Here is a 23492-nt window from a genome sequence, read left to right as displayed (position 1 = left end):
CCTCAGGTTCCTTTTTATGGGAAAATATTTTTTTTTTCTTTTTTCTGAGTGTGCAAAATTTCCCATGGAGTTCCTCAGGTGTGGCTGAAAAGCTCTGGAATTTTGGGTTTTTTTTGTTTTCTGGTTTTGAGGTGCAAATTACTGAGGTTTTCTTCCCGCTCAGCAGGGCTGGGAATGAACATTTTTTGTCTGTCTTTTTGCTGGGAAGAGCCACGAGGTTCTGGAGCCTGAAATAGAAAATTGATAATTTTTCATTTTCCTGGGATGGAAAATGAAAAATAAAAATTAAAAATATAGGGGAAATTGTAAAAAAAAAAAAAAATTAAAAAAGGAAGCAGGTACATATCCAATCCCAGGAATATCTGGGGGGGAAGGGAAAACAAGGAAATGTGGATGGGATGTGTATGTCCCTATTAAAAAGTGTCCCCAGCACCCCTGGAATGGGACAGGAGCCACTCCCTGTTCCTGGATTGTTTGCAGGTAAACTGAGGCACGTGGGGATTTCTTTTCCCCCCATGGCTCGTGCTGTCCCTCGACCCTCTGAATTTCAAAAACTTCAATTAAAAACCCATCAAAACCCGTTTTTCTTGGCCAAACCCCCTCTCCCTTGGTAGGGAGCACAGGAGCAGATCCCCTCAGCTCCTGGAGGAGCTGGAAGGCAGACAGGGAATGTGGGAATCCCTAAAGGGAACCACCCTGGAACACCGGGGTTTAACAGGCAGCGCCCATCCCTGTGCCAAGCGCTCCGGGAAGGAAATAAATGGAATGTCTAAAGAAATTCCTATTTTGGAGCTCTTTGGGAAGAGGAGGGAGCTCTGGAATGAGCCTTGGTGGAAGTGAGAAAAGCCCGGGACAGTTGTGCACGTTAAGCTGCAATAGGATTATGGAGCAGAGCAAATTAAAACAATTCCCTAATGAGGAGGGGGGGAATTCCAGCTGGGATGGGGGCTGGGAGGGCCAGGAAGGAAGAATGGAGGAAACAGGGGATGGGATGGATGGAACAGGGAATGGGATGGATGAAACAGGGAATGGGATGGATGGAACAGGGCAGGAGTGGATGGAACAGGGAATGGGATGGATGGAACAGGGAATGGGATGGATGGAACAGGGCAGGGATGGATGGAACAGGGAAGGGATGGATGGAACAGGGCAGGGATGGATGGAACAGGGGCAGGGATGGGTGGAGCTGGGCAGGAATGGGGCAGGAATGGATGGAACTGGCAGGGATGGGTTGAGCTGGTATTCCCTGAGGGATGATGAAACTCGGGAGCATCCGTGTCCATTTTTGGGATGTGTCTGGCTCCTCTCATTGGCAGTGGAGAATCCATACAAATCTGGGATAATTGCAGCTCCTCCATCAACGTTAATGATTATTTTCCTTGCAGAAAATGAGCGGCCAATTAAATCCAAATGCGCTGGGCTTTGGGCAGTTCTTAATTGGGGTTTTAATTAATCTGAGGAACACTGAAGGGACACAAAACAAGGGGCTGGTGCTGGCTGAGCTCGTGTCACATCTTGGGAGTGGAATCTCCACTGGGATGAGCACCCACACCCCTTTTCCAACACTTGCTTCCCAAACTCCAGCCCATCCTCCTGGGCTCTGCCTTGGGGATCTCCATCCCGAGCAGCTCTGGTGGTCCCCAATCCCATGGTGGTCCCCAATCCCGTGGTGGTCCCCAATCCCATTGTAGTCCCCAATCCCGTGGTGGTCCCCAATCCCATGGTGGTCCCCAATCCCGTGGTGGTCCCCAATCCCGTGGTGGTCCCCAATCCCATTGTAGTCCCCAATCCCATTGTAGTCCCCAATCCCGTGGTGGTCCCCAATCCCGTGGTGGTCCCCAATCCCATGGTGGTCCCCAATCCCATGGTGGTCTTTTCCCAGGTTCCTGCCCAGAGCAACTTTCCAACAGATTTATTTTTAGCTCCCAGCCTTGGATCAGGGAGTGGAAATTCAGCGATGTTTTGGAGTGGGAAAAGAATCGTGGAGTTTTTTAAACTTCAGAAACGATGTTTTCATTCCAGCTTTTTGTGGAGCTCGTATTATTCCAGCTGTTTATAGTATCCCTAAATTGCTTGCTGGGATGAGTTATTGAGGTTTTCAGTATAAAACACCAGAAAAGGACTTTCGAGGGGTGATTAATTGAAAATATCCCATAGAAAATATTCAAAGAATCCACATTTCCCCTGTGATATATTCTCAGTGTAGAAGTGTTTTCCTGGAGAAAGAATCTTCCTGCTCCTGATGGATTCCTGCCCCTGGCTGTGTCATTCCAAGCTTTCCAATGTCCCCAGATCTGTAATTTCTCTGGGAAGAACAGCCTGGGGTGCTGCTGATCCATTGGCTCCATCCTGGCAGGGCCACTCTCCTTCCACCTTGTCCTGCCCCTGTGGCACTCAGAGCTCCTGGAATGGGATTTGGGCTTCCCAGGGCTTCTATGGATTTGGGATTCCCAGAGCTGTCTCTGGATTGGGATTCCCAGGGGTTCTCCAGGTTTGGGGGTCCCAGAGCTTCTCTGGATTTGGGATTCCCAGGGGTTCTCCAGGTTTGGGATTCCCAGAGCTTCTCTGGATTGGGATTCCCAGGGGTTCTCCAGGTTGGGATTCCCAGAGCTGTCTCTGGATTTGGGATTCCCAGGGGTTCTCCAGGTTTGGGATTCCCAGAGCTTCTCTGGATTGGGATTCCCAGGGGTTCTCCAGGTTTGGGGGTCCCAGAGCTTCTCTGGGGCTGGAATCCAAACAAGTGTAGAGATTTGGGGTTTTTGGTTTTGCTGTTCGTTTTGGAAGCAGGATGGACAGGAATGGGATGCAGAGATGGGAACCTAGACATGGCACCAAGGGATGGGAAATGGGATCCTCGTGTCACCTGCTCAGCCCTGTCCCGTTCTCCAGGTGCTTTCACCCTGATTCCATCTTCCTTTCCCTCTTTCCCCTTTGGGATGTGGACCTGGCTGCTTCCCTGTGTCCCTGCTGCTGCTCCCCTTTTTCTGCCTTGGCCCCAACCTACATCCCAGATATTCCAGAGGCTGCTGGATGGACACAGGGATTCCTGTCATGGAAAAAAATCAAAAATCCACTCCATCCCCAGCTCTCCCTTCCAGGTCTTCTCCCAGCAGGAACCTCCTCATCTCCAACCACTTGTGGTCCGGGGGGCTGTGGGATGGGTGGGCTCCTCAGGATGGCTGGCTGGACCTGGACTGGGCTCCTTGGAATTCCGTGTTTTCCTGGGATTCATCACTCTGGAGCTGTTTGTGGATGCTGCCAGGGAACCCGGCTAGGAAAGGACTTGGCCACCTGGACTTGTCCCCTCAGCCAGAGCTCCAGGCACAACCCAAACCTGGCTCCCAGCTCCTCAGGGACATTCCAGAGCCAGATCCTGATTTCCTTCCTGATTCCCTCAAGGAAAGAACTCCTGAGGTTCTGCCTGCAGCCGGGAGGGCTGGGAACACCCGCGGGCTGGGGTGTCCCTGTCACCTCCCACCTGCAGCAGATCCCTCCCAGTCAGGGCTGCTGGAGCTGGGCGTGCTGCTCCCACCTTCCCCAGAATCCATGGAATTAAATCAGGATTCTCCCCACTGGGAGAGCTCCCCCAGGAGCTGGAGGTGCCTCCTCTCCCGCTGCTCTCCACCTTACCCCATTTCACTGCCCCCACCCCGGGAAGGAGCCTCCATCCCTGGGTTCGGGCTGCAGGACACCACCCATGGCTCCGGTGGGATGCGTCGCCATGGAGGAGGCGTTGCCGTGGCGACCGTTGCCGTGGCGATGGCGACTGGCGCAGCAGGGCATGCGAGCATCCCAGGGAGGTTCCCCGGCCTCTCCCGGTGCTTGGAGATGGATTGATTGCCCAGGTTTCCCTCCCCCCGAGGCCAGACACTCAGCTCCGAGAGCTTTTACCTCGGCAGCGTGCCCTGGGACCTGTTCTGGGGCAGATTTAGGGCGTTTAAATCCCAGGGAGTGGAAATGCCCTAAATAACAAAACAGCCTGCCTGGGGAAGGAGGGATGGACAGGGAATTTAGGAAGCTCCAAACCAGGTGCTCCCTGTTCCCCAGGATGCGTTCAGAGATGAAGAGATGTCTGCAGGAACGTCCTTGTGCCACACGTGAAGGTGACAGGAGGATCCCTTCTGTGCCTTGGTTTCCAGCTCTTTTAAGCCCCCAAATCCTCTGTCTCTGCAAAAGCCCTTCCATGGAGTGGGAAATTCCCCAAATAATAAAATGCCCTGACCCCCTTGCCTGGGAAAGGAGGGATGGACAGGGAATTTAGGAAACTCCAAACCAGGCACTCCCTGTCCTCCAGGAGGTGCCAGAGCTGCAGAGGGTTCTGTGGGACCATCTTTGTGCCCTGAAGGTGGCAGGAGGGTCCCTCCTGTGCCCTGCACTTTTTAAGCCCCCAAATCCCCTGGAGATCTGCTCCTGGGGGGGCTGAGTGAGCCCCTTTTCCCCAGATGTACATTCCTCACCTGTAAAATGGTGTCACCCAGGCTGCCAAGGGCAGAGGAGAGGGAGGGGGTGACACTGTCCATGTGGGGTGGTGGCACAGACAATGGAGCGGGGCTGAAGCCTCCCTGCCCCCCTGCTCAGCTCCGATGCTGCCAGACCAAGGGCTCTGAGCCCTCCCTGGCTTTCCAAGGCTCTCCGTGTGGGCTTTGGGTGGGATTTGTGCTGCTGGGGAATGCTGTGGGCCTGTCCCTTGTCCCTTGGCTGCCATTCCCTGCCAGCCCAGCCAAGCATGGAAGGGGGCAGGGAGTGTCCGGGTGGGAATCATCACCTGCCCATCCCCCTTTTCAGGTGGAGAAGGATCCTCTGCCATGGGCTGGGGGATGTGTTTCTCATCCCAGCTCGATGTAGGGCCCACTGTCACTGGCTGGGATCCAAGCCCTTTGTGTCTGGCGAGTATTTGGGGTCATTCAGAGCACAATGAGGGAGCTTTCAGTGAAATGTGGCTTTCTGGCCCTGCCCTGGAGTCTGCTCTTCATCAGGGCTTGTTTTTATAGCAGCAGAGCTGTGGCCTTTGGGGACCCTGGGGGAGTGGGAACGGGGCTGTAGTTTGGGGTCTGGGCCATGCCAGAGCCGGGTCCTGGCCGGGGCTGCCCCAGTGACGGCTCAGGGGACACAGGGATGTGACAGGAGCAGTTCCCTGGCTGCAGGACAGTCCTGGGGGCAGCCAGCTCCTCCCTGGGCTCACGGAAACCTTCCCACTCCTTGTCAGAAGTGACGCAGCCCCCAGGGCAGCCTCATCCCGCCGCCTCCAGCAGCTCTGCCGTGATCCCGGGTTTATTTTCCCGAATGAGGCAGCTGAGCTGGGGAAGGAACCCCTGCCAAGAGCCGTCAGCTGGGCAGTTGGAATTGCAGGGATGGGAGCTGCTGGCCCGTGGCTGGAGCTGGCTAATAAATGGCATCCTGGTGCCACCAGGGCAGGGGGTGACAGGGGGAGCAGAGCCAGGGCCAGCAGCACACTGGGATTTCCTCCCTACCCCAAGGAAGTCTCTGCCTGGCCCAGCTTTGGATTGAGCACCTGGAGAGGGCTGCTGGGAGCACCTGGAATGCTGTGAGCCTGTCCCTCATCCCAGGCATGGTGGGGGACTGATCCAGACAAGGCTGGTGTGGCACCCCCGGCCCTCAGCTGGCATGGGATCCGTGCCCTGGAAAAGGTTTTCTCTCTGGAGCAGCAGCTCCATCCCTCTGGCCACGGGGTCCTGCTGGAGTTCCTGCCACCATCCCGGGGGATCAGAGGCTGCAGGATGGATCTGGCACATCCAAGGGTCCCTCCAGCCATGGTCTGACCCCATGGGCCCCATTGGGGCAGGGATAAAGTCTGGAGGAAGTTTCTCTTTTGGGACAAATCCAGGCAGCTGTGGCTTGGCTTGGGGGCTGAGATGGACTGGGAATGGGGGCTGAGATGGACTGGGAATGGGGGCTGGGATGGATTGGGAATGGGGGCTGGGATGGACTGGGAATGGGGGCTGGGATGGACTGGGAATGGGGGCTGGCATGGATTGGGAATGGGGGCTGGGATGGACTGGGAATGGGGGCTGGGATGAACTGGGAATGGGGGCTGTGATGGATTGGGAATGGGGGCTGAGATGGATTGGGAATGGGGGCTGAGATGGACTGGGAATGGGGGTTGTGATGGAGTGGGAATGGGGGTTGTGATGGAGTGGGAATGGGGGCTGGGATGGATTGGGAATGGGGGCTGGGATGGATTGGGAGGCAGCCCCAAGTCAGGAGGTGGGAGCTGCTGTCCTGAGTGATTTGTAGTTTCCCGGGCTGGCAAACTCTGCCTTCCCTCCCCTCCATCCCGGTCAGACAGGCGGAGCAGCCCCTCGTTCCTGGGGAAAGCAGTCCCTCATTCCCAGGGGGAGCAGCCCCTCATTCCGGGGAGGAGCAGCCCCAGAAGCAGCTCCAGGAGCAGCCCCTCGTTCCAGGGGAGCAGCCCCAGGAGCAGCCCCTCGTTCTGGGGGAGCAGCCCCAGGAGTAGCCCCAGGAGCAGCCCCTCGTTCTGGGGGAGCAGCCCCAGGAGCAGCCCCAGGAGCAGCCCCAGGAGCAGCCCCTCGTTCTGGGGGAGCAGCCCCAGGAGCAGCCCCTCATTCCCGGGGGAGCAGCCCCAGGAGCAGCCCCTCGTTCCGGGGGAGGGGGAGCCAGGCACGGCCCAGGGCACGCAGAGCACTAACGATCCAAGCAGCACTAAATCCAAATAAACCCCGACTGCTCCCAAGATTTATGGTGCGAGCCTGACCTCAAACCGTCAGGGCTGCAGCTGGGAGGGGATTACGTCAGCACCTTGGGAACCAAGTGGGGAGGGGGCTTCTTTGGGAACAATATCCCAGTGTCCCAAATGTCCCTGTGCACCAGGAACACCTGGAGATTGTTCCCAAGACTTTAGGCCTTTGTGGAGCTTGGCTGGGGCTGCGCTGCAGGTGGGGCCCTCCAGGTCTGGTGCTGCCTGTGGGGCTGTTGTGGGGTTTGTGCTGGTCCTGGCTGGGGCTTGTTCCAGTTTAGGGTAAGGTGGATGGATGGATGGATGGATGGATGGATGGATGGATGGATGGATGGATGGATGGATGGATGGATGGATGGATGGATGGATGGATGGATGGATGGATGGATGGATGATGGATGGATGGGTGGATGGCTGGCTGGCTGGATGGATGGGCTGGCTGGATGGATGGATGGATGGCTGGCTGGCTGGCTGGATGGCTGGCTGGCTGGATGGCTGGCTGGATGGATGGGGCTGGCTGGTGGCTGGCTGGCTGGATGGCTGGATGGCTGGCTGGATGGCTGGATGGCTGGCTGGCTGGCTGGTGGCTGGCTGGCTGGCTGGCTGGCTGGCTGGCTGGCTGGCTGGCTGGCTGGCTGCTGGCTGGCTGGCTGGCTGGCTGGCTGCTGGCTGGCTGGCTGGCTGGCTGGATGGCTGGCTGGCTGGCTGGCTGGCTGGCTGGCTGGCTGGCTGGCTGGCTGGCTGGCTGGCTGGCTGGCTGCTGGCTGGCTGGCTGGCTGCTGGCTGGCTGGCTGGCTGGCTGGCTGGCTGGCTGGCTGGCTGGCTGGCTGGCTGGCTGGCTGGCTGGCTGGCTGGCTGGCTGGCTGGCTGGCTGGCTGGCTGGCTGGCTGGCTGGCTGGATGCTGGCTGGCTGGCTGCTGGCTGGCTGGCTGGCGCTGGCTGCTGGCTGGCGGGTGGATGGCTGGCTGGCTGGCTCTGGCTGGCTGGCTGGTTCTGGCTGGCTGGCTGGATGGCTGCTGGCTGGCTGGCTGGCTGGCTGGCTGCTGGCTGGCTGGCTGGCTGGCTGCTGCGGCTGGCTGGCTGGCTGGCTGGCTGGCTGGCTGGCTGGCTCTGGCTGGCTGGCTGGCTGGATGGCTGGCTGGCTGGCTGGCTGGCTGGCTGGGCGCTGGCTGGCTGCTGGGTGGCTGGCTGGCCTGGCTGGCTGGCTGGCTGGCTGGCTGATGGCTGGCTGGCTGGGCGCTGCTGGCTGCTGGTGGGCTGGCTGGCTGGCTGGCTGGCTGGCTGGCTGGATGGCTGGCTGGATGGCTGGGCGCTGGCTGGCTGCTGGTGGCTGGCTGGATGCCCCGCTGGGTGTGTGGAGCTGCTAAGCCAAGCTGGGACTTCCGTTCCCATTTTCTGCTCCAAGCCCAGAGCCAGGAGCTGGAACAGCCTCATCTGGTTTCAATTTCAGGAGGAACAAAGGGAGAGGGGCCATGTGGCTCCCATCAGGGAGAGGCTTTGCAGGTCATGCAGGGAGAATCCCACCCTTGGGAATGGGGATGGGCTGTGGAGCTCTGGGCTCTCCTCATTTCTTGGGCAGCCTTGACACTTTTGGTGTAAAAACATCAAAAGAGTGATTCCCAATGCTTCTCCCGGCACCCCTCAATCCTTGGCATTTTTCCTTGTTTTCCCATCAGTTCTGGTGATCTGTCTCATATTTTTGGGCTGTGCAATTCCCAAATCCCTGAGGATTTGTTCTGCTGGATCACAAATTCCAGTGAGCTGCTGGTGAGGGGGTGTTGGAATCTAGGATGGCACATCAGCTGGGGGGCAAAGGCTGAATATTCCCAGAGGTTTGGGAACCACGTGGGGTGTTGGGGACAGGCAGGATACAGCCAGTGGCTGCTGGGGAGAGCTGGAACAGATCCAGCCAGACACAGCTCGGACATTTAAAATCTCAACTCCCCCTGCCCTTCCAGAGCTGATGGATTCTCTCTCCTGATGGGAGAAGGGATTTGGGGACAAAACACGAGTCAGGTCCCAAGTTTCTCTGCCTGACTGTTCAAGCTCCCAGCTGCAGTGAAAACAAAGAAACCCCGAGCTGTTTTCGGGAGGTAAAATGCTCCGAGAGAGACAGGGACCCTTCAAGGCCTTGATTTGAAACTGAAGCTCGAACCTGGCTCGTTACATCTTGAAACATCCGATGCGATCTCGCAGATCAAAGCCGCCTTGTTTGCCTTGTAATGAGGTGTCAAAGCGTTTCCTTGCAACGCCGACAGGAGACACTTTGATCTGCAAAACAAGATGTTTAAGAGCGCTGCTAGCGAGGGCTCCCCGTGTTTTCGCAGCTCTGGGAGGCAGGGGAATATTTGAAGTCTGGTGTTGTTTCCTCTGGAGGCTTCCCAAGCTGTGGCAGCTGATGAGGTGTTGCTGTCACACCGGAGCCAGGACTCACAGGGAAATCATCGAGCCTGAACAGCAGCCAGCTGGAGAACCAAGCCAAACATTTTTCTTACAGCTTCCAAAAAGAATTGCTGGGTTTTCCCCAAAAAAAGGCCTTTTTGTCCGTGGGAAATGCTGAAGTCGGCGTGAGCTCACTCAGAGTCGTTTTGGGGGAAAACACTGCGATTCTGGGTGGTTCAGCTGGAGGCTGTTTGTGCTGCTGCTGCCTTGTTCTGGCTTTTCCCCTGCCTGGTCCCACGAGGGGTGGCTGGGGTGTCACCTGGGTGAGGCTGGAGCCGCTCACGTGTCCCTCTGGTCGCAGGCTCAGCGCTGGCGCAATGAGAACTACGAGCGGCCCGTGGACCTGGAGGGCTCGGGGGACGACGACCCCTTTGGAGAGGATGAGCTGGACGACATCTACTCCGGCTCTGGCTCGGGGTGTGAGTAACTGGGAATGGTCTCGGGATGGTTGGGGAGTTCCTGGGATTCCTGGGAAGGGTCCTTGGCCAGCTGTGGGGCTGGGGAGTTCCTGGGAAGATCCTTGGCTGGCTGTGGGGTTGGGGGGCTCTGGAGAGGGGTGTCTGGCTGACTGTGAGGTTGGAGGGCTGGAGAGGGAATGTGAGGGAGGGAATTGCCCTTTATCCAGCCCTGGATTGTCCTCTGAAACAAAAGCAATGGGACCTGTCCTGAAAGTTGGTCTCCAGTGCCTCCATGTCCCAGTTCAGCCTCTGGCCCTACTGGGCAGGACTGGTCCCTCCACAGACCCCAGAGAGGGCTTTGGCCACCACATGGGCACAGCCCTTGGTGGCCAAGGGCTGGAACCATCCATGCTTTAGGATTTTGGGGGAAACGCATCAGCAGCAGCTTCACTCCTCCCTCTTGTCCCCGTTTCAGATTTCGAGCCGGAGCCGGGGCTGGACACAGCCGTGAGCCTGACCACGGACACACTGGTGACACTGCCCACCACGGCAGCCGTGCTGCCCGTCACCGCCGCCCAGCCCGTGGCAACGCCCCTGGAGCCATCCCCCACCCCCCAGGACACCACCCCCGGGCAGGCCACCAGCGCCTTCCTCATCCCCAGGACCACAGAAGCACCGGTGGTGCCCAGCTGGAAAGCCACCACCAGCAGCACCATGGCCAGTGAGCCCCCAACCACCACGGCCACCACCACGGCCACCACCACCACCACCACCACGGCCACCACCACAGCCGCCACCACCACCACAGCTGCCACCACCACCACCACGGAGGCCACCACGACCACAAGCAGCACCACCGTGGCCACAGCCAAGCCCACCACCATCCGGAGGTTCCTGCCCCCCTTGGCCACCAAGGCGGCCACTACCCGGGCCACCACCCTGGAGACGCCCACCACGCCCGTCCCCAAAACCAGCACGCCAACAGAGGTGGCCACGTCACGCCTTGTCCCCACCAGCACGGCCAGGCCCAGGGCGCTGCCAAAGCCCAGCACCTCGAGGACTGCAGAGCTCCCCGAGAAAAGCACGGCCTTGCCACCCACGGCCACCACGCTGCCGCCCACAGAGGCCCCCCAGGTAGGAGGCCAGAGCCCTTCTCACCTGCTCGGGCTCCTGGGCTCCCTGGGAAGCCAAGTGGTGGCCACGGGAGGCCTTTGGTGTCCATCCATCCCTGGCACTTGCTCTGAGGGAGGTGGAGGCGGGCTGGGCTCTTCCAGAGCGGAACGTGGATGGAGAACTGGATGGAGGTGGAGGGGGAAGCTCAGCCCGGGCAGGGGTTCAGGCTCCTGGGGGCACCCAGGATGTGCCACCCACCCTGGTGACCCCGCACTGCCTTCCTCAGAGCGGCTATCCCAGGCAGGAGGGCAGCGGTGCCACATCCCACGGGGACACAGCCACTGTCCTCGGGGTTTGGTGTCATGTCCCAGCTCCCGCCCCCCGCCGGGAGTCCCAAACTCTCCTCAATTACCGCTTGATGGTGCATTTCCAGCCCATCGGGTGTCCTGAGCAGGAATTTCAGCTCCATCTCGCATTCAGAGCCCCTCAGGGGCCCTTTGCAGCCGCTTTGACTGAAAGGTGGAGTGATTTGTCTAAACTACTCTCTCTTTTCCGCCTGCAAATGCGTGCTCGGAGCGCTCGGGGCTCTCGCTGACCTTCAATTAATCCCTGTCACAAACGCGGCCGCTCGCTCGTGGGAGGCGCTGAGCCGTGCGCTGGCCCCGGGGCAGCGGGACATGGAGAGGGAGCCCACCCCCGGCCCAGACCGCTCCCGGTTCGTCCCGAATCCTGGCTCATCCCGAATCCTGCTTTGTGACCCAGGCAGGCGGGAAGGAGCCGTTTGCCCCAGCAGGGAGGGGGCCGGGGGAGGTTCGCCTCGGGGATGCTCCGGCTCCGCCGACACCGAGGGACAAGGGGGAAGGTCCGGGGGATTTGGTCCCGAGGGGATGTGCAGGAGGCAGCGAATGGATCAGGGATGGGGTGGAGGGGATGGGATGGATCATATTCCCAGACAATCCTTGAGGCCGGGATCCCCTCCTTGCCAAGGTAATTGGGCAGGGACAGCAGGGAGCTGGGCCGGGTGACAGCCCTGTGACCTGGGTGACAGCCCTGTGGCCTGGGTGACAGCCCTGTGACCTGGGTGACAAGGGCCCATCCTCCAACTCCTGCCCTGTGCAGCAGGAGAGGGGGAAGAAGGGGGAAGGGATCCCTGGAGCTCATCCAGCAGCATCCAATCCTTCCTCTTGCCGTGCTGGTGCGGCATGGTGGCTGTGTCACCTCCTGTTAGGAGTGAGTCACCTTCCAGCAGCGACATCCAGCCTGTGCTCTGGGGAGAGAGCCCAGCGCAGGGTCTGGGATGGGATATTGGAGAGAAATCCCTGTAAGGGTGCAGGGTCTGGAATGGGGTCCCTTCAGGAGAAGCTACAGGGAACAGGTCCTGGGATGGGGACAGAGAATGGCCTGGCTCAGCCATGGTGGCCTCAGCCATTTGGTGACCAAGTTGTGGGGTTGTGTTGTCACTGCGGTTCAACTTCAGTGACACAGGAAGGGACACCCCAATGTCATCTCCACGTCCCCCACCCTGTCCTTGGTCCAGTGATGTCCACCCTGTGGACACCCTTTGGTCCTTGTCCCCTGCTCCATCTTGTCCTTTCTCCCAGATGGAGCCAGGGGAGGTGACAACAGCCCCCGACAAGGAGCCGGAGGTGCCGGCCAGCAGCGGCCCCAGTGGGGACTTCGAGATCCGGGAGGAGGAGGAGACGACTCGTCCCGACCTCGGGAACGAGGTGGTGGCTGTGGTGACACGGCCGGCGGGGCCGGGGCCTGGCAGGAACGTGGAGACGGGGCTGATGGACAACACGATAGACTCGGGCAACTCGGCTGCTCAGCTGCCCCAGAAAAACATCCTGGAGAGGAAGGAGGTGTTGATAGGTGAGATATGGGAATGGGGCTTTGGGGGGGATGGTTTGGGGTACAGGGAGCTGGGCTGTTCCAGGAAAAGGGACAGTCCTGGGAAGGGCATTGGGATAACCCACACCCACCTCCCGACATTCTCCATGGGCTGTCCCAGGGTCTCTGTGCCTTTGCCAGCTCTGCACAAATTCCTTCTCCTGAGACAGATTTCTAGGGAAAAATAATGGGATTTTAGTGCAAAGATGTTCTGTGGTCATAGCTCAGCACCTAGTGCTGCTCCCAAACTCCCAAAGCCCAAAACCAGGCTGGAATCCCAAAGGATCCCCCCAAACTGTGGCAGTGCCTGGTATAACCCACACCCACCTCCCAAAATTTCTCCATGGCTCTGCTGGGGGGGTCCCAGGGGTCTCCATGCCTTTGCCAGGAACGTTGTCCACAATTTGTTTGTGCTGAGATGGATTTCCAGGAAAAAAAAAGGGATTTTTCTCCTGGAAATCCAAAGATGTGCTGCAGTGACCCCGCCACTGCTGAGAGGCTGCTCCAGAATTCCAGAGTCCAAAACCAGGCCGGAATCCCAAAGGATCCTCCCCAAACTCTCTGTGCTGGAAGCTGGGCTGGGGCTGGCAGTGGCACTGAGGGCAGGGGGTGGCACTGATGGCCAGAGGGGCAACACTGATGGCCAGGGGTGGCACTCATAGCTGGGGCTGCCACTGACAGCCAGGCCAGTGGGTGGCACTGATGGTGGGTCTGGGGTGGCACTGATGGCTAGGTGGGACATGGCCGTGAGGGGACACTGATGGTGAGAGGGGTGACACCGACAACCAGGGGGATGGCATTGATGGCTGGGGGTGACACTGAGGACCAGAGGGGTGGCGCAGATGGCCGTGGGTAGCATTGACAGCTGAGGGTGTCACTGTCAGCTGCAGGTGGCACTGATGGCCACAGGTAGCATTGATGGCTGTGGGTGGCACTGGCAGCTGGGGGTGGCACTGACAGCCATGGGTGGCACTGATGGCCGTAGGTGGTACTGACAGCCGTGGGTGGCACTGATGGCCATGGGTGGCACTGACTGCCGCGGGTGGCACTGGCAGCTGTGGGTGGCACTGATGGCCATGACTGGCACTGCCAGCTGTGAGTGGCACTGATGGCTGTGGGTGGTACTGACAGCCGTGGGTGGTACTGGCAGGCGTGGGTGGCACTGGCAGGCGTGGGTGGCACTGACAGCCGTGGGTGGCACTGACGGCCATGAGTGGCACTGACAGCTGTGGGTGGCACTGACAGCCGTGGGTGGCACTGACGGCCATGAGTGGCACTGCCAGCCATGAGTGGCGCTGAGCTGTGGGTGGCACTGACAGCTGTGGGTGGCACTGACAGCCGTGGGTGGCACTGACGGCCATGAGTGGCACTGCCAGCCGTGAGTGGCACTGATGGCCGCGGGTGGTACTGACAGCTGTGGGTGGCACTGGCAGGCGTGGGTGGCACTGGCAGGCGTGGGTGGCACTGACAGCCGTGTCCCCTGTGCGTTATTGCAGCGGTGATCGTGGGTGGCGTGGTGGGCGCCCTTTTCGCCGCCTTCCTGGTGATGCTGCTCATCTACCGCATGAAGAAGAAGGACGAGGGCAGCTACACCCTGGAGGAGCCCAAGCAGGCCAACGTCACCTACCAGAAGCCCGACAAGCAGGAGGAGTTCTACGCGTAGACCGAGAGCCCGGAGTGCCTCACGCTTCCTCCCTCCCTCCCTCCCTGCTCCAAACCCTCCCCTCCTCTCCTCCATCCAGTCTCTCTCCCTCCTCCCTCCTCTCTCTCTTTTTTTGGGATCAGACTGTGAATTTTTAAAAGCAAAACCCGCAGCGGCTGAAGGAGGAAACGCGTCCTTGGCATGGGGGGCACGGGGTGCCCGGAGCAGCAGTGTCACAATGAGCACTGCCAAGGTGACACCGAGCATTGCTGCGGTCACACCGAGCACCCCACTGGGGCCGGGGTGACACTGAGCATCGCTGAGGTGACACCGAGCACTGCAGCAGTCACATGGAGTGTGCCCAGGTCACATGGAGCAGTGCCCATGTCACATCAAGCAGCGCCGTGGTCACACCGAGCAGCGCCAAGGTGACACCGAGCAGTGCCGCGGTCACACTAAGCAGTGCCAAGGTGACACTGAGCACCCTGAAGTGACACCGAGCAGTGCCGCGGTCACACTGAGCACCCTGAGGTGACACTGAGCAGTGCCACGGTCACACCGAGCACCCTGAGGTGACACCGAGCAGTGCCATGGTCACACTGAGCGTGCTGCGGTCACACTGAGCACCCCAAGGTGACACCGAGCAGTGCCATGGTCACACCAAGAGTGCCGCGGTCACACTGAGGACCTTGAGGTGACACCGAGTGCGCCGCGGTCACACCGAGCACCCCAAGGTGACACCAAGCGTGCCGTGATCACACCGAGCACCCCGAGGTGACACCAAGCAGTGCCATGGTCACAACAAGAGTGCCGCGGTCACACTGAGCACCCCAAGGTGACACCAAGCGCGCCGTGATCACACCGAGGACCTTGAGGTGACACCCGAGCACCCCGAGGTGACACCGAGCACCGCTGGCCTTTCTGCTGGCGGGAGGGACGGGACATGGAGCCAATGCCAAGGAGCCGATGCCAGGGCAGCCGTGCCCAGGAATGCCCTGGAGAGCACGGGACGGGCTGCCCACGGCGCCTGGAGCTGATCTGGACTTTTCCCACCACCACCACCACCAGGAACTCTGGGATTCAGGCACCTCCTGCCAGCCCTGGGGCGCAGGGGGTTTGCTTTGGATTTATTCCCCTTTTGTTTCCGTCCATAAAGGAAGGAGATTTCCTTCCCTCTGTCTCGTCTTTATTTTTCGGTTTTCCTTTGGAATGGGGTTGGTCGCTCTGCAGGAATCCCCTTCTGCTGGAAGAGAGAACGTGACTCTCCAATGCTCCTGGAACCTTGGGAAAAGCACAAAGGGCTGGAATACCTGGGATTCGCTCCTGGAGTGGGGAAAAAGGAAATAAATACAAATGCTGGGAATGATCCCTTTGGATCAACATTCCGCAAAGCTTGTGGAGCTGCATTGGGGCATCCCAGGCTGCTGCCATCCGGCCACCCCTGGAATCTCTTGGATCCACATCTGGCTGAGGGGTTTGGCCAGGAAGGGACTTGGGCTGGGTTTTCACTGTGACCACTAAAGCTCGGCTTTGCTGGACATTCCTCAGGGAGGAGCTGGGAATGGAGAAGCTGAATCCTGTCCCTGGCTCTTCCAGAGGGGATAACAGAGCTCTGCAAGGCGTGGGATGCAGCCTAAGGGAGGAAATCCGAGCAGGGACCATCCCTGTCCCCTCAGGGTCCGGCAGGGATCCCACCAAGGTGAGGAAGGGGAGGCAGAACCCCGGCTCAGCCCCAGGGCTGGTTGGATCATTGGAAAGATCCCAAAATCGATGGAAACACCCAGGATTGATGGTTTTCCTTCATTGTCATTTAATTCCAGCACAACCCACAGGGCTGGAGAGAACCCGATCCTGACACCCCCCAGGTGCCCCTCCAAGGCTGCCCAGGGTGCAGATTAATTAATTAAGATGTTTCAATTAAGGCATTTCAATGAGGTGGCTCTTAATTAGCTGGAGCCGTGTTTGTGGGGTTGTGTTGTCACAATGGTCGTGATCTCGATGGGGTCCCCTGGAGACTTTTGGTTTGCTCTTGGAACAATTTGAATGGGAAAATCTGTGGGGAAAATCGTTGCTTTGTGAATTAACAGAGCCAGGGACACTTTGGCCCCGGAGGGGGTTGGGGGATTTGGGGTTTCTTGGCCCTGGTGGGGGTTACAAGACAGAAGAGCTTCATTGTGGAGGGGATTGGAGGCCAGGAGAATATTGTGAATATATCTAAATACATATCTCCACTCCTGTACAGCCACAGTAACACAGGTGTGGAAGGAAATGAAATCCCTGGAATTTCTCGGTGCACTGGGATGCTTGGGTGGGATTTGGAGTTGGGAAGTTGGGAGCTTTGGGCTGCTTTTCCCTGGGATACAACCCAAAATGACAACCTGGCTTTACTTTGGGATAGGGAACAGAGCCCCACGCGTGGGTCGGCTCTAAATCCTCATTTTTGAGCTGTCAGCCTCAAAATCCTCGTGGTTTAGGTTCTCAGAGCTTGGAGAAGACCCTGCTGGATGTTTGGGGTGGTGGTGCTGGGAGTGACCATTTCTGTGTCCATCCCAGAGGGAGGATGAGGATGAGGATGCTCCAAAGGAGGGAACACATTCGGAAGGAGCCTGGTGCCAACCCAGAACCACTTTGTGCTGCTCCAGAGGGAGTCTGGACTCCTGGATTTGATGATTTGGAAGATTTTGGCCCTGTTGGGATCACACAAAGGGGAGTGGCACAAGTCAAGGTCACCAAGGTCACCCAAAATCCCCATCTTTTGGGAAAACCTGGATTTAATCTTTGGAGCTTGCTCAAGAAAAATAATAATAATAAAAAAAAAAATCCCTCCCAGCTTAATCTTTTTAATGCTGCTTTTCAGAGCTGCCTCCTTAATCTTCTTCATTCCATTTTTTCCTCCTATTTAATAGTCTGAAGTTCCATAATACAATTTTTTTTTACTCACTCAAGCTTAACCTCGTCCCTCTCAGCTGGTGTTAGGTTGTAATCCCGGCACTTAAATCCATCACAGCTTCAGGAGCAAGGGAAGCTGGAGGTGGGAGGTGAGAGGAGCCTGGGCAGGGCTTCTGCAGTAATTAAAAAGGTGAAGGCAATTCAACTGCTAATCAGAAGTGATTAAATAATTCATTGTTTATCTCCTGCTTCCACTTTTTTGCTCTCCACCTGGAGAGGGATGTGAGCTCCAGGAGAATTTTTGGGGTTTGGAGCCAACGTTGTGTGGTTGTGTAATGAGGTCACAGCCTCTTGTGTCACCTCAGCTCCACGGGGGCTGTTGGAGTTGATGCCTGAAGGGGATAAAAGGTCTCGTGCTGGAAAATGTGACCCTGTGCCTCCCTCCAAGGAGTTGGGATGGAGCTGAATATGGGCAGGAATTTTTGGGGAAGACCATCTCCCCAAAAAATCCTGGGTAAAGCCATTTCTCCATGAGCAGAGCCACGGGGGTGGATAAAACCCGAGGGTCGGTGCCTGGTGCAGGTGGTGTCACTCCTGCCCCGGGGCTTTCCTGGGATTCCTGGTGGGAACACAGATGGGGAAGAGGAGAGGAGGCTCCACACAGGAGCAGCCGTCCCCCAGAGCAGATTTTGGGGAAAATTCACTCAAGTGGAAGTGTCTCTGGCATCTTCCCTTCCCAAAGCCGGGTCTGGCATTGTTCCTCTGCCCGAATTCCCATCCCTCACTCTGATCCCAGCCAGGAGCAGCTGGAGCGGTGCCCAGATGTGCTGGTCCTTCCAGCTGCGCTCCCTGAGGGAATTTTCCATGGCTTTTCCTTTTCTTTTCTGCCTGTTCCCGTGTGTGTGTGATGTGCTGGAGCTGCAGGGAGAACCTTGGCTGTTCCAGCTGGATAATTTTAGAGTTTCTGGCATTGCAGGGTGGTTTGGGCTGCTCTGCCAGCTGTGCCAGCCTTGGGGCTCTCCCTGCTGGAACTGCAGCAGGAGAATGATGGAGAATATCCAGCAGGAGAACAGCCAGGAACTCCTAGGCCACATCCAAAGGGAAGGGAAGAGCAGAGAGCCCAATCCAGGGCTGGAATGGGGAGTTTGGGAAGGGCAGGACATGGAAGGGGCCCAGCAGCAGCAGGACCCGGCCCTGGGTGGGTTTTGCAGGGCTTGGAGTTGTCCCTTAGCTCCAAAAGTCTCTCTGATTTTGGACATTTCCATGAAAAGCACCAGGTGCCTGTTGGGATGGAGCTGTTCCTTAGCTCCAAAAACCTCTCTGATTTTGGACTTTTCCAGAATGAGCCATGCTGGGAGGATCCAGCTGCAGGGAAGGGGATGGGGCAGGGATGGCTCGGGCTGGGTGACTGCCAGGATGTGCTGGTTTGCCTCAAATTTCCCCTCTCCCTCCCCCATTTCCCCGGCAATCCCTGTCCGGAGCTCCTTTGCCTCATCTCCAGCTCCAGCATTCCGAGCTCTGTGCTGGGAATCCCCAGCTCAGTTCCTTCCACAGGAACAAACCCACCAGCCAAGAACTGGAATGGATTTTTGAATTCCCTTTTTTCTCCCGTAACCACCCTTGTCATGATCTTTTCCGTGCTCCAAGGTTTTCTGCCAGGCTCTGAAGTAGCTCTGAGCTTTCAATCCAGGAAGGTTTGGTGGGAATGAGGTCCCTGGGATGCCCAGGAGCGGGGCTGGGGCTGGGGGTGTCTCTGTGTGTGTATATAATGTGTGTATGTAATTAATGTATATGTAGAGATGTATAGATGGGCACAGGGCTGGGGGGCTCTGCTCCTGAGGGGGAAAAGGGGGAGGAAAAAGAGGAAAAGGAGGAAAAGGAGGAGGAAAAGGAGGATAAAAAGGAGGAAAAGGAAGATGAAAAAGAGGAAAAGGAGGAGGATTTGTCCTCTAGCACCACATGCTGAGCTCTGCAGCCCTTGGCCCCTCTCCCAAGGAATGTGGGATTCAGCCTCCACCCCTGTCCTAAATGATTCAGGATTCCCCGTCATTCCCTCTCCTAAAGGATTTAGGATTCAGCCCTGGCCCCATTTCCAAGGGATGCAGGATTCCCTGTCCTAAAGGATGTGGGATTCCCCAACATTCCCTGTCCCAAGGGATGCAGGATTCCCTGCCCAAGGAATGTGGGATTTCCTGTCCCAAGGAATGTGGGATTCAGCCTCAACCCTTGTCCTAAAAGATTCGGGATTCCCCCTCATTCCCTGTCCCAAGGGATTCAGGATTCAGACTTGGCCCAGCTCCCAAGGGATGCAGGATTTCCTGTCCCAAATGGTGTGGGGCTCCCCCTCACTCCCTGTCCCAAGGGATGCAGGATTCCACCTCTCCAATTCCTGCTGCTCCTCCCTCCCCTCCCTGCCCTTCACATCCCTCCGATCCCAATCCTGATACCAGTCCCAATCCCGATCCCATTCCCAGTCCCGATCCCAGTCCCAGTCCCAGTCCCGATCCCAGTCCCAGTCCCGATCCCAATCCCAGTCCCAGTCCAGACCCCAGTCTCAATCCCAGTCCCAGTCCTGATCCCAGTCCCAGTCCCGATCCCAGTCCCAGTCCTGATCCCAGTCCCAGTCCAGACCCCAGTCTCAATCCTGATCCCAGTCCCGATCCCAGTCCTAGTCCAGACCCCAGTCTCAATCCCAGTCCCAGTCCTGATCCCAGTCCCAGTCCCGATCCCAGTCCCAGTCCAGACCCCAGTCTCATTCCCAGTCGAGTCCCAGTCCCGATCCCAGTCCCGATCCCGATCCCAGTCCCAGTCCAGACCCCAGTCTCAATCCCAGTCCCAGTCCCGATCCCAGTCCCAGTCCCGATCCCAGTCCTGATCCCATCCCAGTCCCAGTCCCGATCCCAGTCCCAGTCCAGACCCCAGTCTCAATCCCAATCCCAGTCCTGGTCTCGGTGGGTTGGGATCCCCCAGGTGGCACCGGGAGCCTTTTGCTGCTGCAGGGCCGGAGCAGATCCGGGCTGGGATGCCGGGATGGATCCAAAGCCCTGCGAGCTCCTCAGCCTGCCCAGTCCTTGTGCCAGCAGCTTCCCCTTCTCCCAGAGGAGCCTCAGAGGGTCTGCAGATCCCAACTTTTCATTTCTATGTTTATTTCCATTATTTTGATTTTTGGGTAAAAATCTTCTGATTTTTTCACACCCCTGACTCCAGCACTTCTCCCAAGACCTCCAGGGCTCCAGGGGTTTTTCCTGCAGGAATTCCCCCCGTTCAGGGTCCCCCCTGGCCGAAGTCACCCCAGCCCAGCTGACAATCAAACCAGACTCCCGAAAAACAGGAATCCATTGCAGTTTGATAGAAAAACTTTTTAAAATCCCCCCCCTTCTCTCTCACCACCTCATCTCCAGGATAAACCATCACCCACTGCTCCTCCTGTAAATAAACATCAAACCTTCTTGTATAAATTAAAAATAAAATAATTGTAAAAAAAAGACAAAAAAAAAAAAATTCCATTGATAAACATCCCAGAAGTAAAATTTAAAAAAATCTCCCTTTCCAGAAGATTGAAGTAATTCCAACTTCACCTTTTTTTGGAGCTGAATTCCGACCCCCATAGGAGAACAAAACAAAGATCTGGAACACTGCAAATGTTGGAGCTTTCAATGAATCCGGGAGGGAAAAAAATGCATGTAAATATTTTTAATAGGAGACATATCTTAAACAGAACTTTCTTTTGTATGTACATAACTCTCCTAGAGTTTAGTACTGAAATGGCTTCATAGTGTCTGTTTCAAAAGGAAAGGAAAAGAAAATGTTTGTTAATTGTTTTTGTTCTTTCTCAATGGCCAAAACTTTAAAAATAATGACAAAAAAAAAAAAAAAGACTCTAAAAATAATCTTTGCCAATGGATCTAGCACTGTAATGGTACTGTCTATTTTTTTTAATTATTTCTGTGCTGTGCCCATTTATAAAATGAGGAAAAGATAAAAAATAAAGTCATTTAAACATTGTCTGCCCAGGGCCTGGCCTGAGTTCTTGGTGCCGGCTGCTCCAGGCTCTGTCGTGCCCTGGGATGGAGGGAGAAGGTTCTGCCTGGTCCTGGGCCCATCAGGGTGGGGTTCATGAATGGTTTCCATGGCAACTGCAGCGATGCTGAGGAACCTGGAACATTCCAGCACAGCCATGGACGAGCCCAGTACAGCCTGGACCATCCCAGTACAACCTGGAAATGTTCACCAGGAGAGGAGAAGGCTCCAGGGAGAGCTGAGAGCCCCTGCAGGGCCTGAAGGGGCTCCAGGAGAGCTGCAGAGGGACTGGGGACAAGGATGGAGGGACAGGAGCCAGGGAATGGCTGCCAGTGCCAGAGGGCAGGGCTGGATGGGATCTTGGGAATTGGGAATTGTTCCCTGGCAGGGTGGGGAGGGGCTGGGCTGGAATTGCCAGAGCAGCTGGGGCTGCCCCTGGATCCCTGGCAGTGCCCAAAGCCAGGCTGGACATTGGGGCTGGGAGCACCTGGCACAGTGGGAGGGGTCCCTGGCACAGTGGGAGGGGTCCCTGGCACAGTGGGAGGGGTCCCTGGCACACGGGGAGGGGTCCCTGGCACAGGGGGAGGGGTCCCTGGCACAGTGGGAGGGGTCCCTGGCACAGGGGGAGGTGTCCCTGTGTCATGGTTTGAGCCTGGTCCAATGCCAGTGCCCCCATGAAAATGCCTCCTCCCCGGTGTCTGCTGTGAGATGTGATCAGAATAGAGCAAAGCAGGCTCCAGCTTAGGAATAAAAGGGAAAAAAATCTTTATTAACTTACAACTTACAATAAAAGAAAACACACAGAACTCGGGATGAAAACCTTCCAAAAACATTCCTCCTTCCCCCACCAAATTTCCAATACATTCACCCCTCAGATCACCAACTCTCATTCCATCACAACCCTTCAGATAATCAATTCTCAGTTCAGGAGAATTGGAGAGAGGAGTCTCTCTTGTACCATAGGCTTTCCCTGGAAGCACAGTTGAAACCCCTCGTGTTTCCATGTCACACGTGGCACCTCCCGGAGATCATTTTGCCACTGTGACATCTTCCTTCCATGCCCAGTGCTCTCACCACTGCACATGGACCAGAGCTGCTTCTGGGGTTTTCTTTTTAAGGGTGCTTTGCTCAGCTCTAGAAAGAGCACAGTCTCTCACTTTCAGGACACCTGTCCCCCCAGATTTCACCCCCTGGGGCCGAGGGGTCTCAAGAACAGAGATCTTCTTCTCTACTGAAGATCGAGGGCACCGACCACCCTCCTCACCCGTTCTCTCTGTTCATGCCACTCCTTCACATCACATCACTGCACTCTCTTGGCTCCAAGCCATTGCCTCCCCCCTTAAAGCAGTCTCTGTGTCACAGGAGAAATGGTTCTGTCCATGGCTATACAAGAAAAGTCCAGCCAAAGGCCACTCCATCACCTCTTCTCACCCAAGATTCTTTTCAGCTTCTGTCGTGGCCCATTTCCTCTTATCTGATCTCTGTCTCTCATTCAACTCCAGGAAGAATCAGCATTTGCAAGGTTTCCAGCATCCAAGAAAAGGGTTAAAAGTCTCAGGCTCTGCCTGTCCGGAGCTCCCACAGCTGCCCAGCCGGCGCCTCCTCACTGACACCCCCCCTTCTCCTTCATGCGGGCCGTGCTATCGAATTCCAAGGTGGCACAGGCACAGACACAGCTCTCTCTCTCTCCCTCCTGGGGGGCTGCCCGAAGCCTCTCAGTGCTCCTCCACCCTTCCATCCTGCAGGGCCCTTCCCCTCCCTTCTCTCTCCCAGCCCGGCCTAACTCAGGCCTACCTCACTCAGGCCTCAAGGCCTCCCCTGCCCCGCCCAGCGCGGAGCCGGGCAGGGAGCGCTGAGCTCTCCTTTGTGAGCTCTCCTTCACTGAGGGAACCCGAGGGAGCTCTGAGCTCTCCTTTGTGAGCTCTCCTTCACTGAGGGAACCCGAGGGAGCTCTGAGCTCTCCTTTCTGAGCTCTCCTTCACTGAGGGAACCCGAGGGAGCTCTGAGCTCTCCTTTCTGAGCTCTCCTTCACTGAGGGAACCCGAGGGAGCTCTGAGCTCTCCTTTCTGAGCTCTCCTTCACTGAGGAAACCCGAGGGAGCTCTGAGCTCTCCTTCACTGAGGGAACCCGAGGGAGCTCTGAGCTCTCCTTCACTGAGGGAACCCGAGGGAGCTCTGAGCTCTCCTTCAGGGATGGAACCCGAGGGAGCTCTGAGCTCTCCTTCAGGGGTGGAACCTGAGGGAGCTCTGAGCTCTCCTTCAGGGGTAGAACCGAGGGAGCTCTGAGCTCTCCTTTCTGAGCTCTCCTTCAGGGGTGGAACCCGAGGGAGCTCTGAGCTCTCCTTCAGGGGTGGAACCTGAGGGAGCTCTGAGCTCTCCTTCAG

The 23492-nt window shown here is 57.2% G+C and overlaps 1 protein-coding gene across 1 annotated transcript in view; it reads left to right on the top strand.

The window, feature by feature from the left end:
* SDC3 (syndecan 3) overlaps positions 1-21094 on the top strand; it is a 41001-nt gene extending 19907 nt beyond the window's left edge. Inside the window, exons 2-5 of the mRNA XM_050983147.1 lie at positions 9459-9576; positions 10031-10689; positions 12270-12540; positions 14055-21094. Coding sequence (XP_050839104.1) covers positions 9459-9576; positions 10031-10689; positions 12270-12540; positions 14055-14221 — 1215 coding nt within the window. The 3' untranslated portion in view covers positions 14222-21094. The remainder of the gene's footprint in view (positions 1-9458; positions 9577-10030; positions 10690-12269; positions 12541-14054) is intronic.
* Positions 21095-23492: the final 2398 nt, after the last annotated feature.

This window comes from Serinus canaria, chromosome 23 (assembly GCF_022539315.1).
Source record: "Serinus canaria isolate serCan28SL12 chromosome 23, serCan2020, whole genome shotgun sequence".
NCBI lineage: Eukaryota > Metazoa > Chordata > Aves > Passeriformes > Fringillidae > Serinus > Serinus canaria.
The sequence above is the reverse complement of the archived record's forward strand: the minus strand, read 5'-3'. Positions and strand labels throughout refer to the sequence as shown.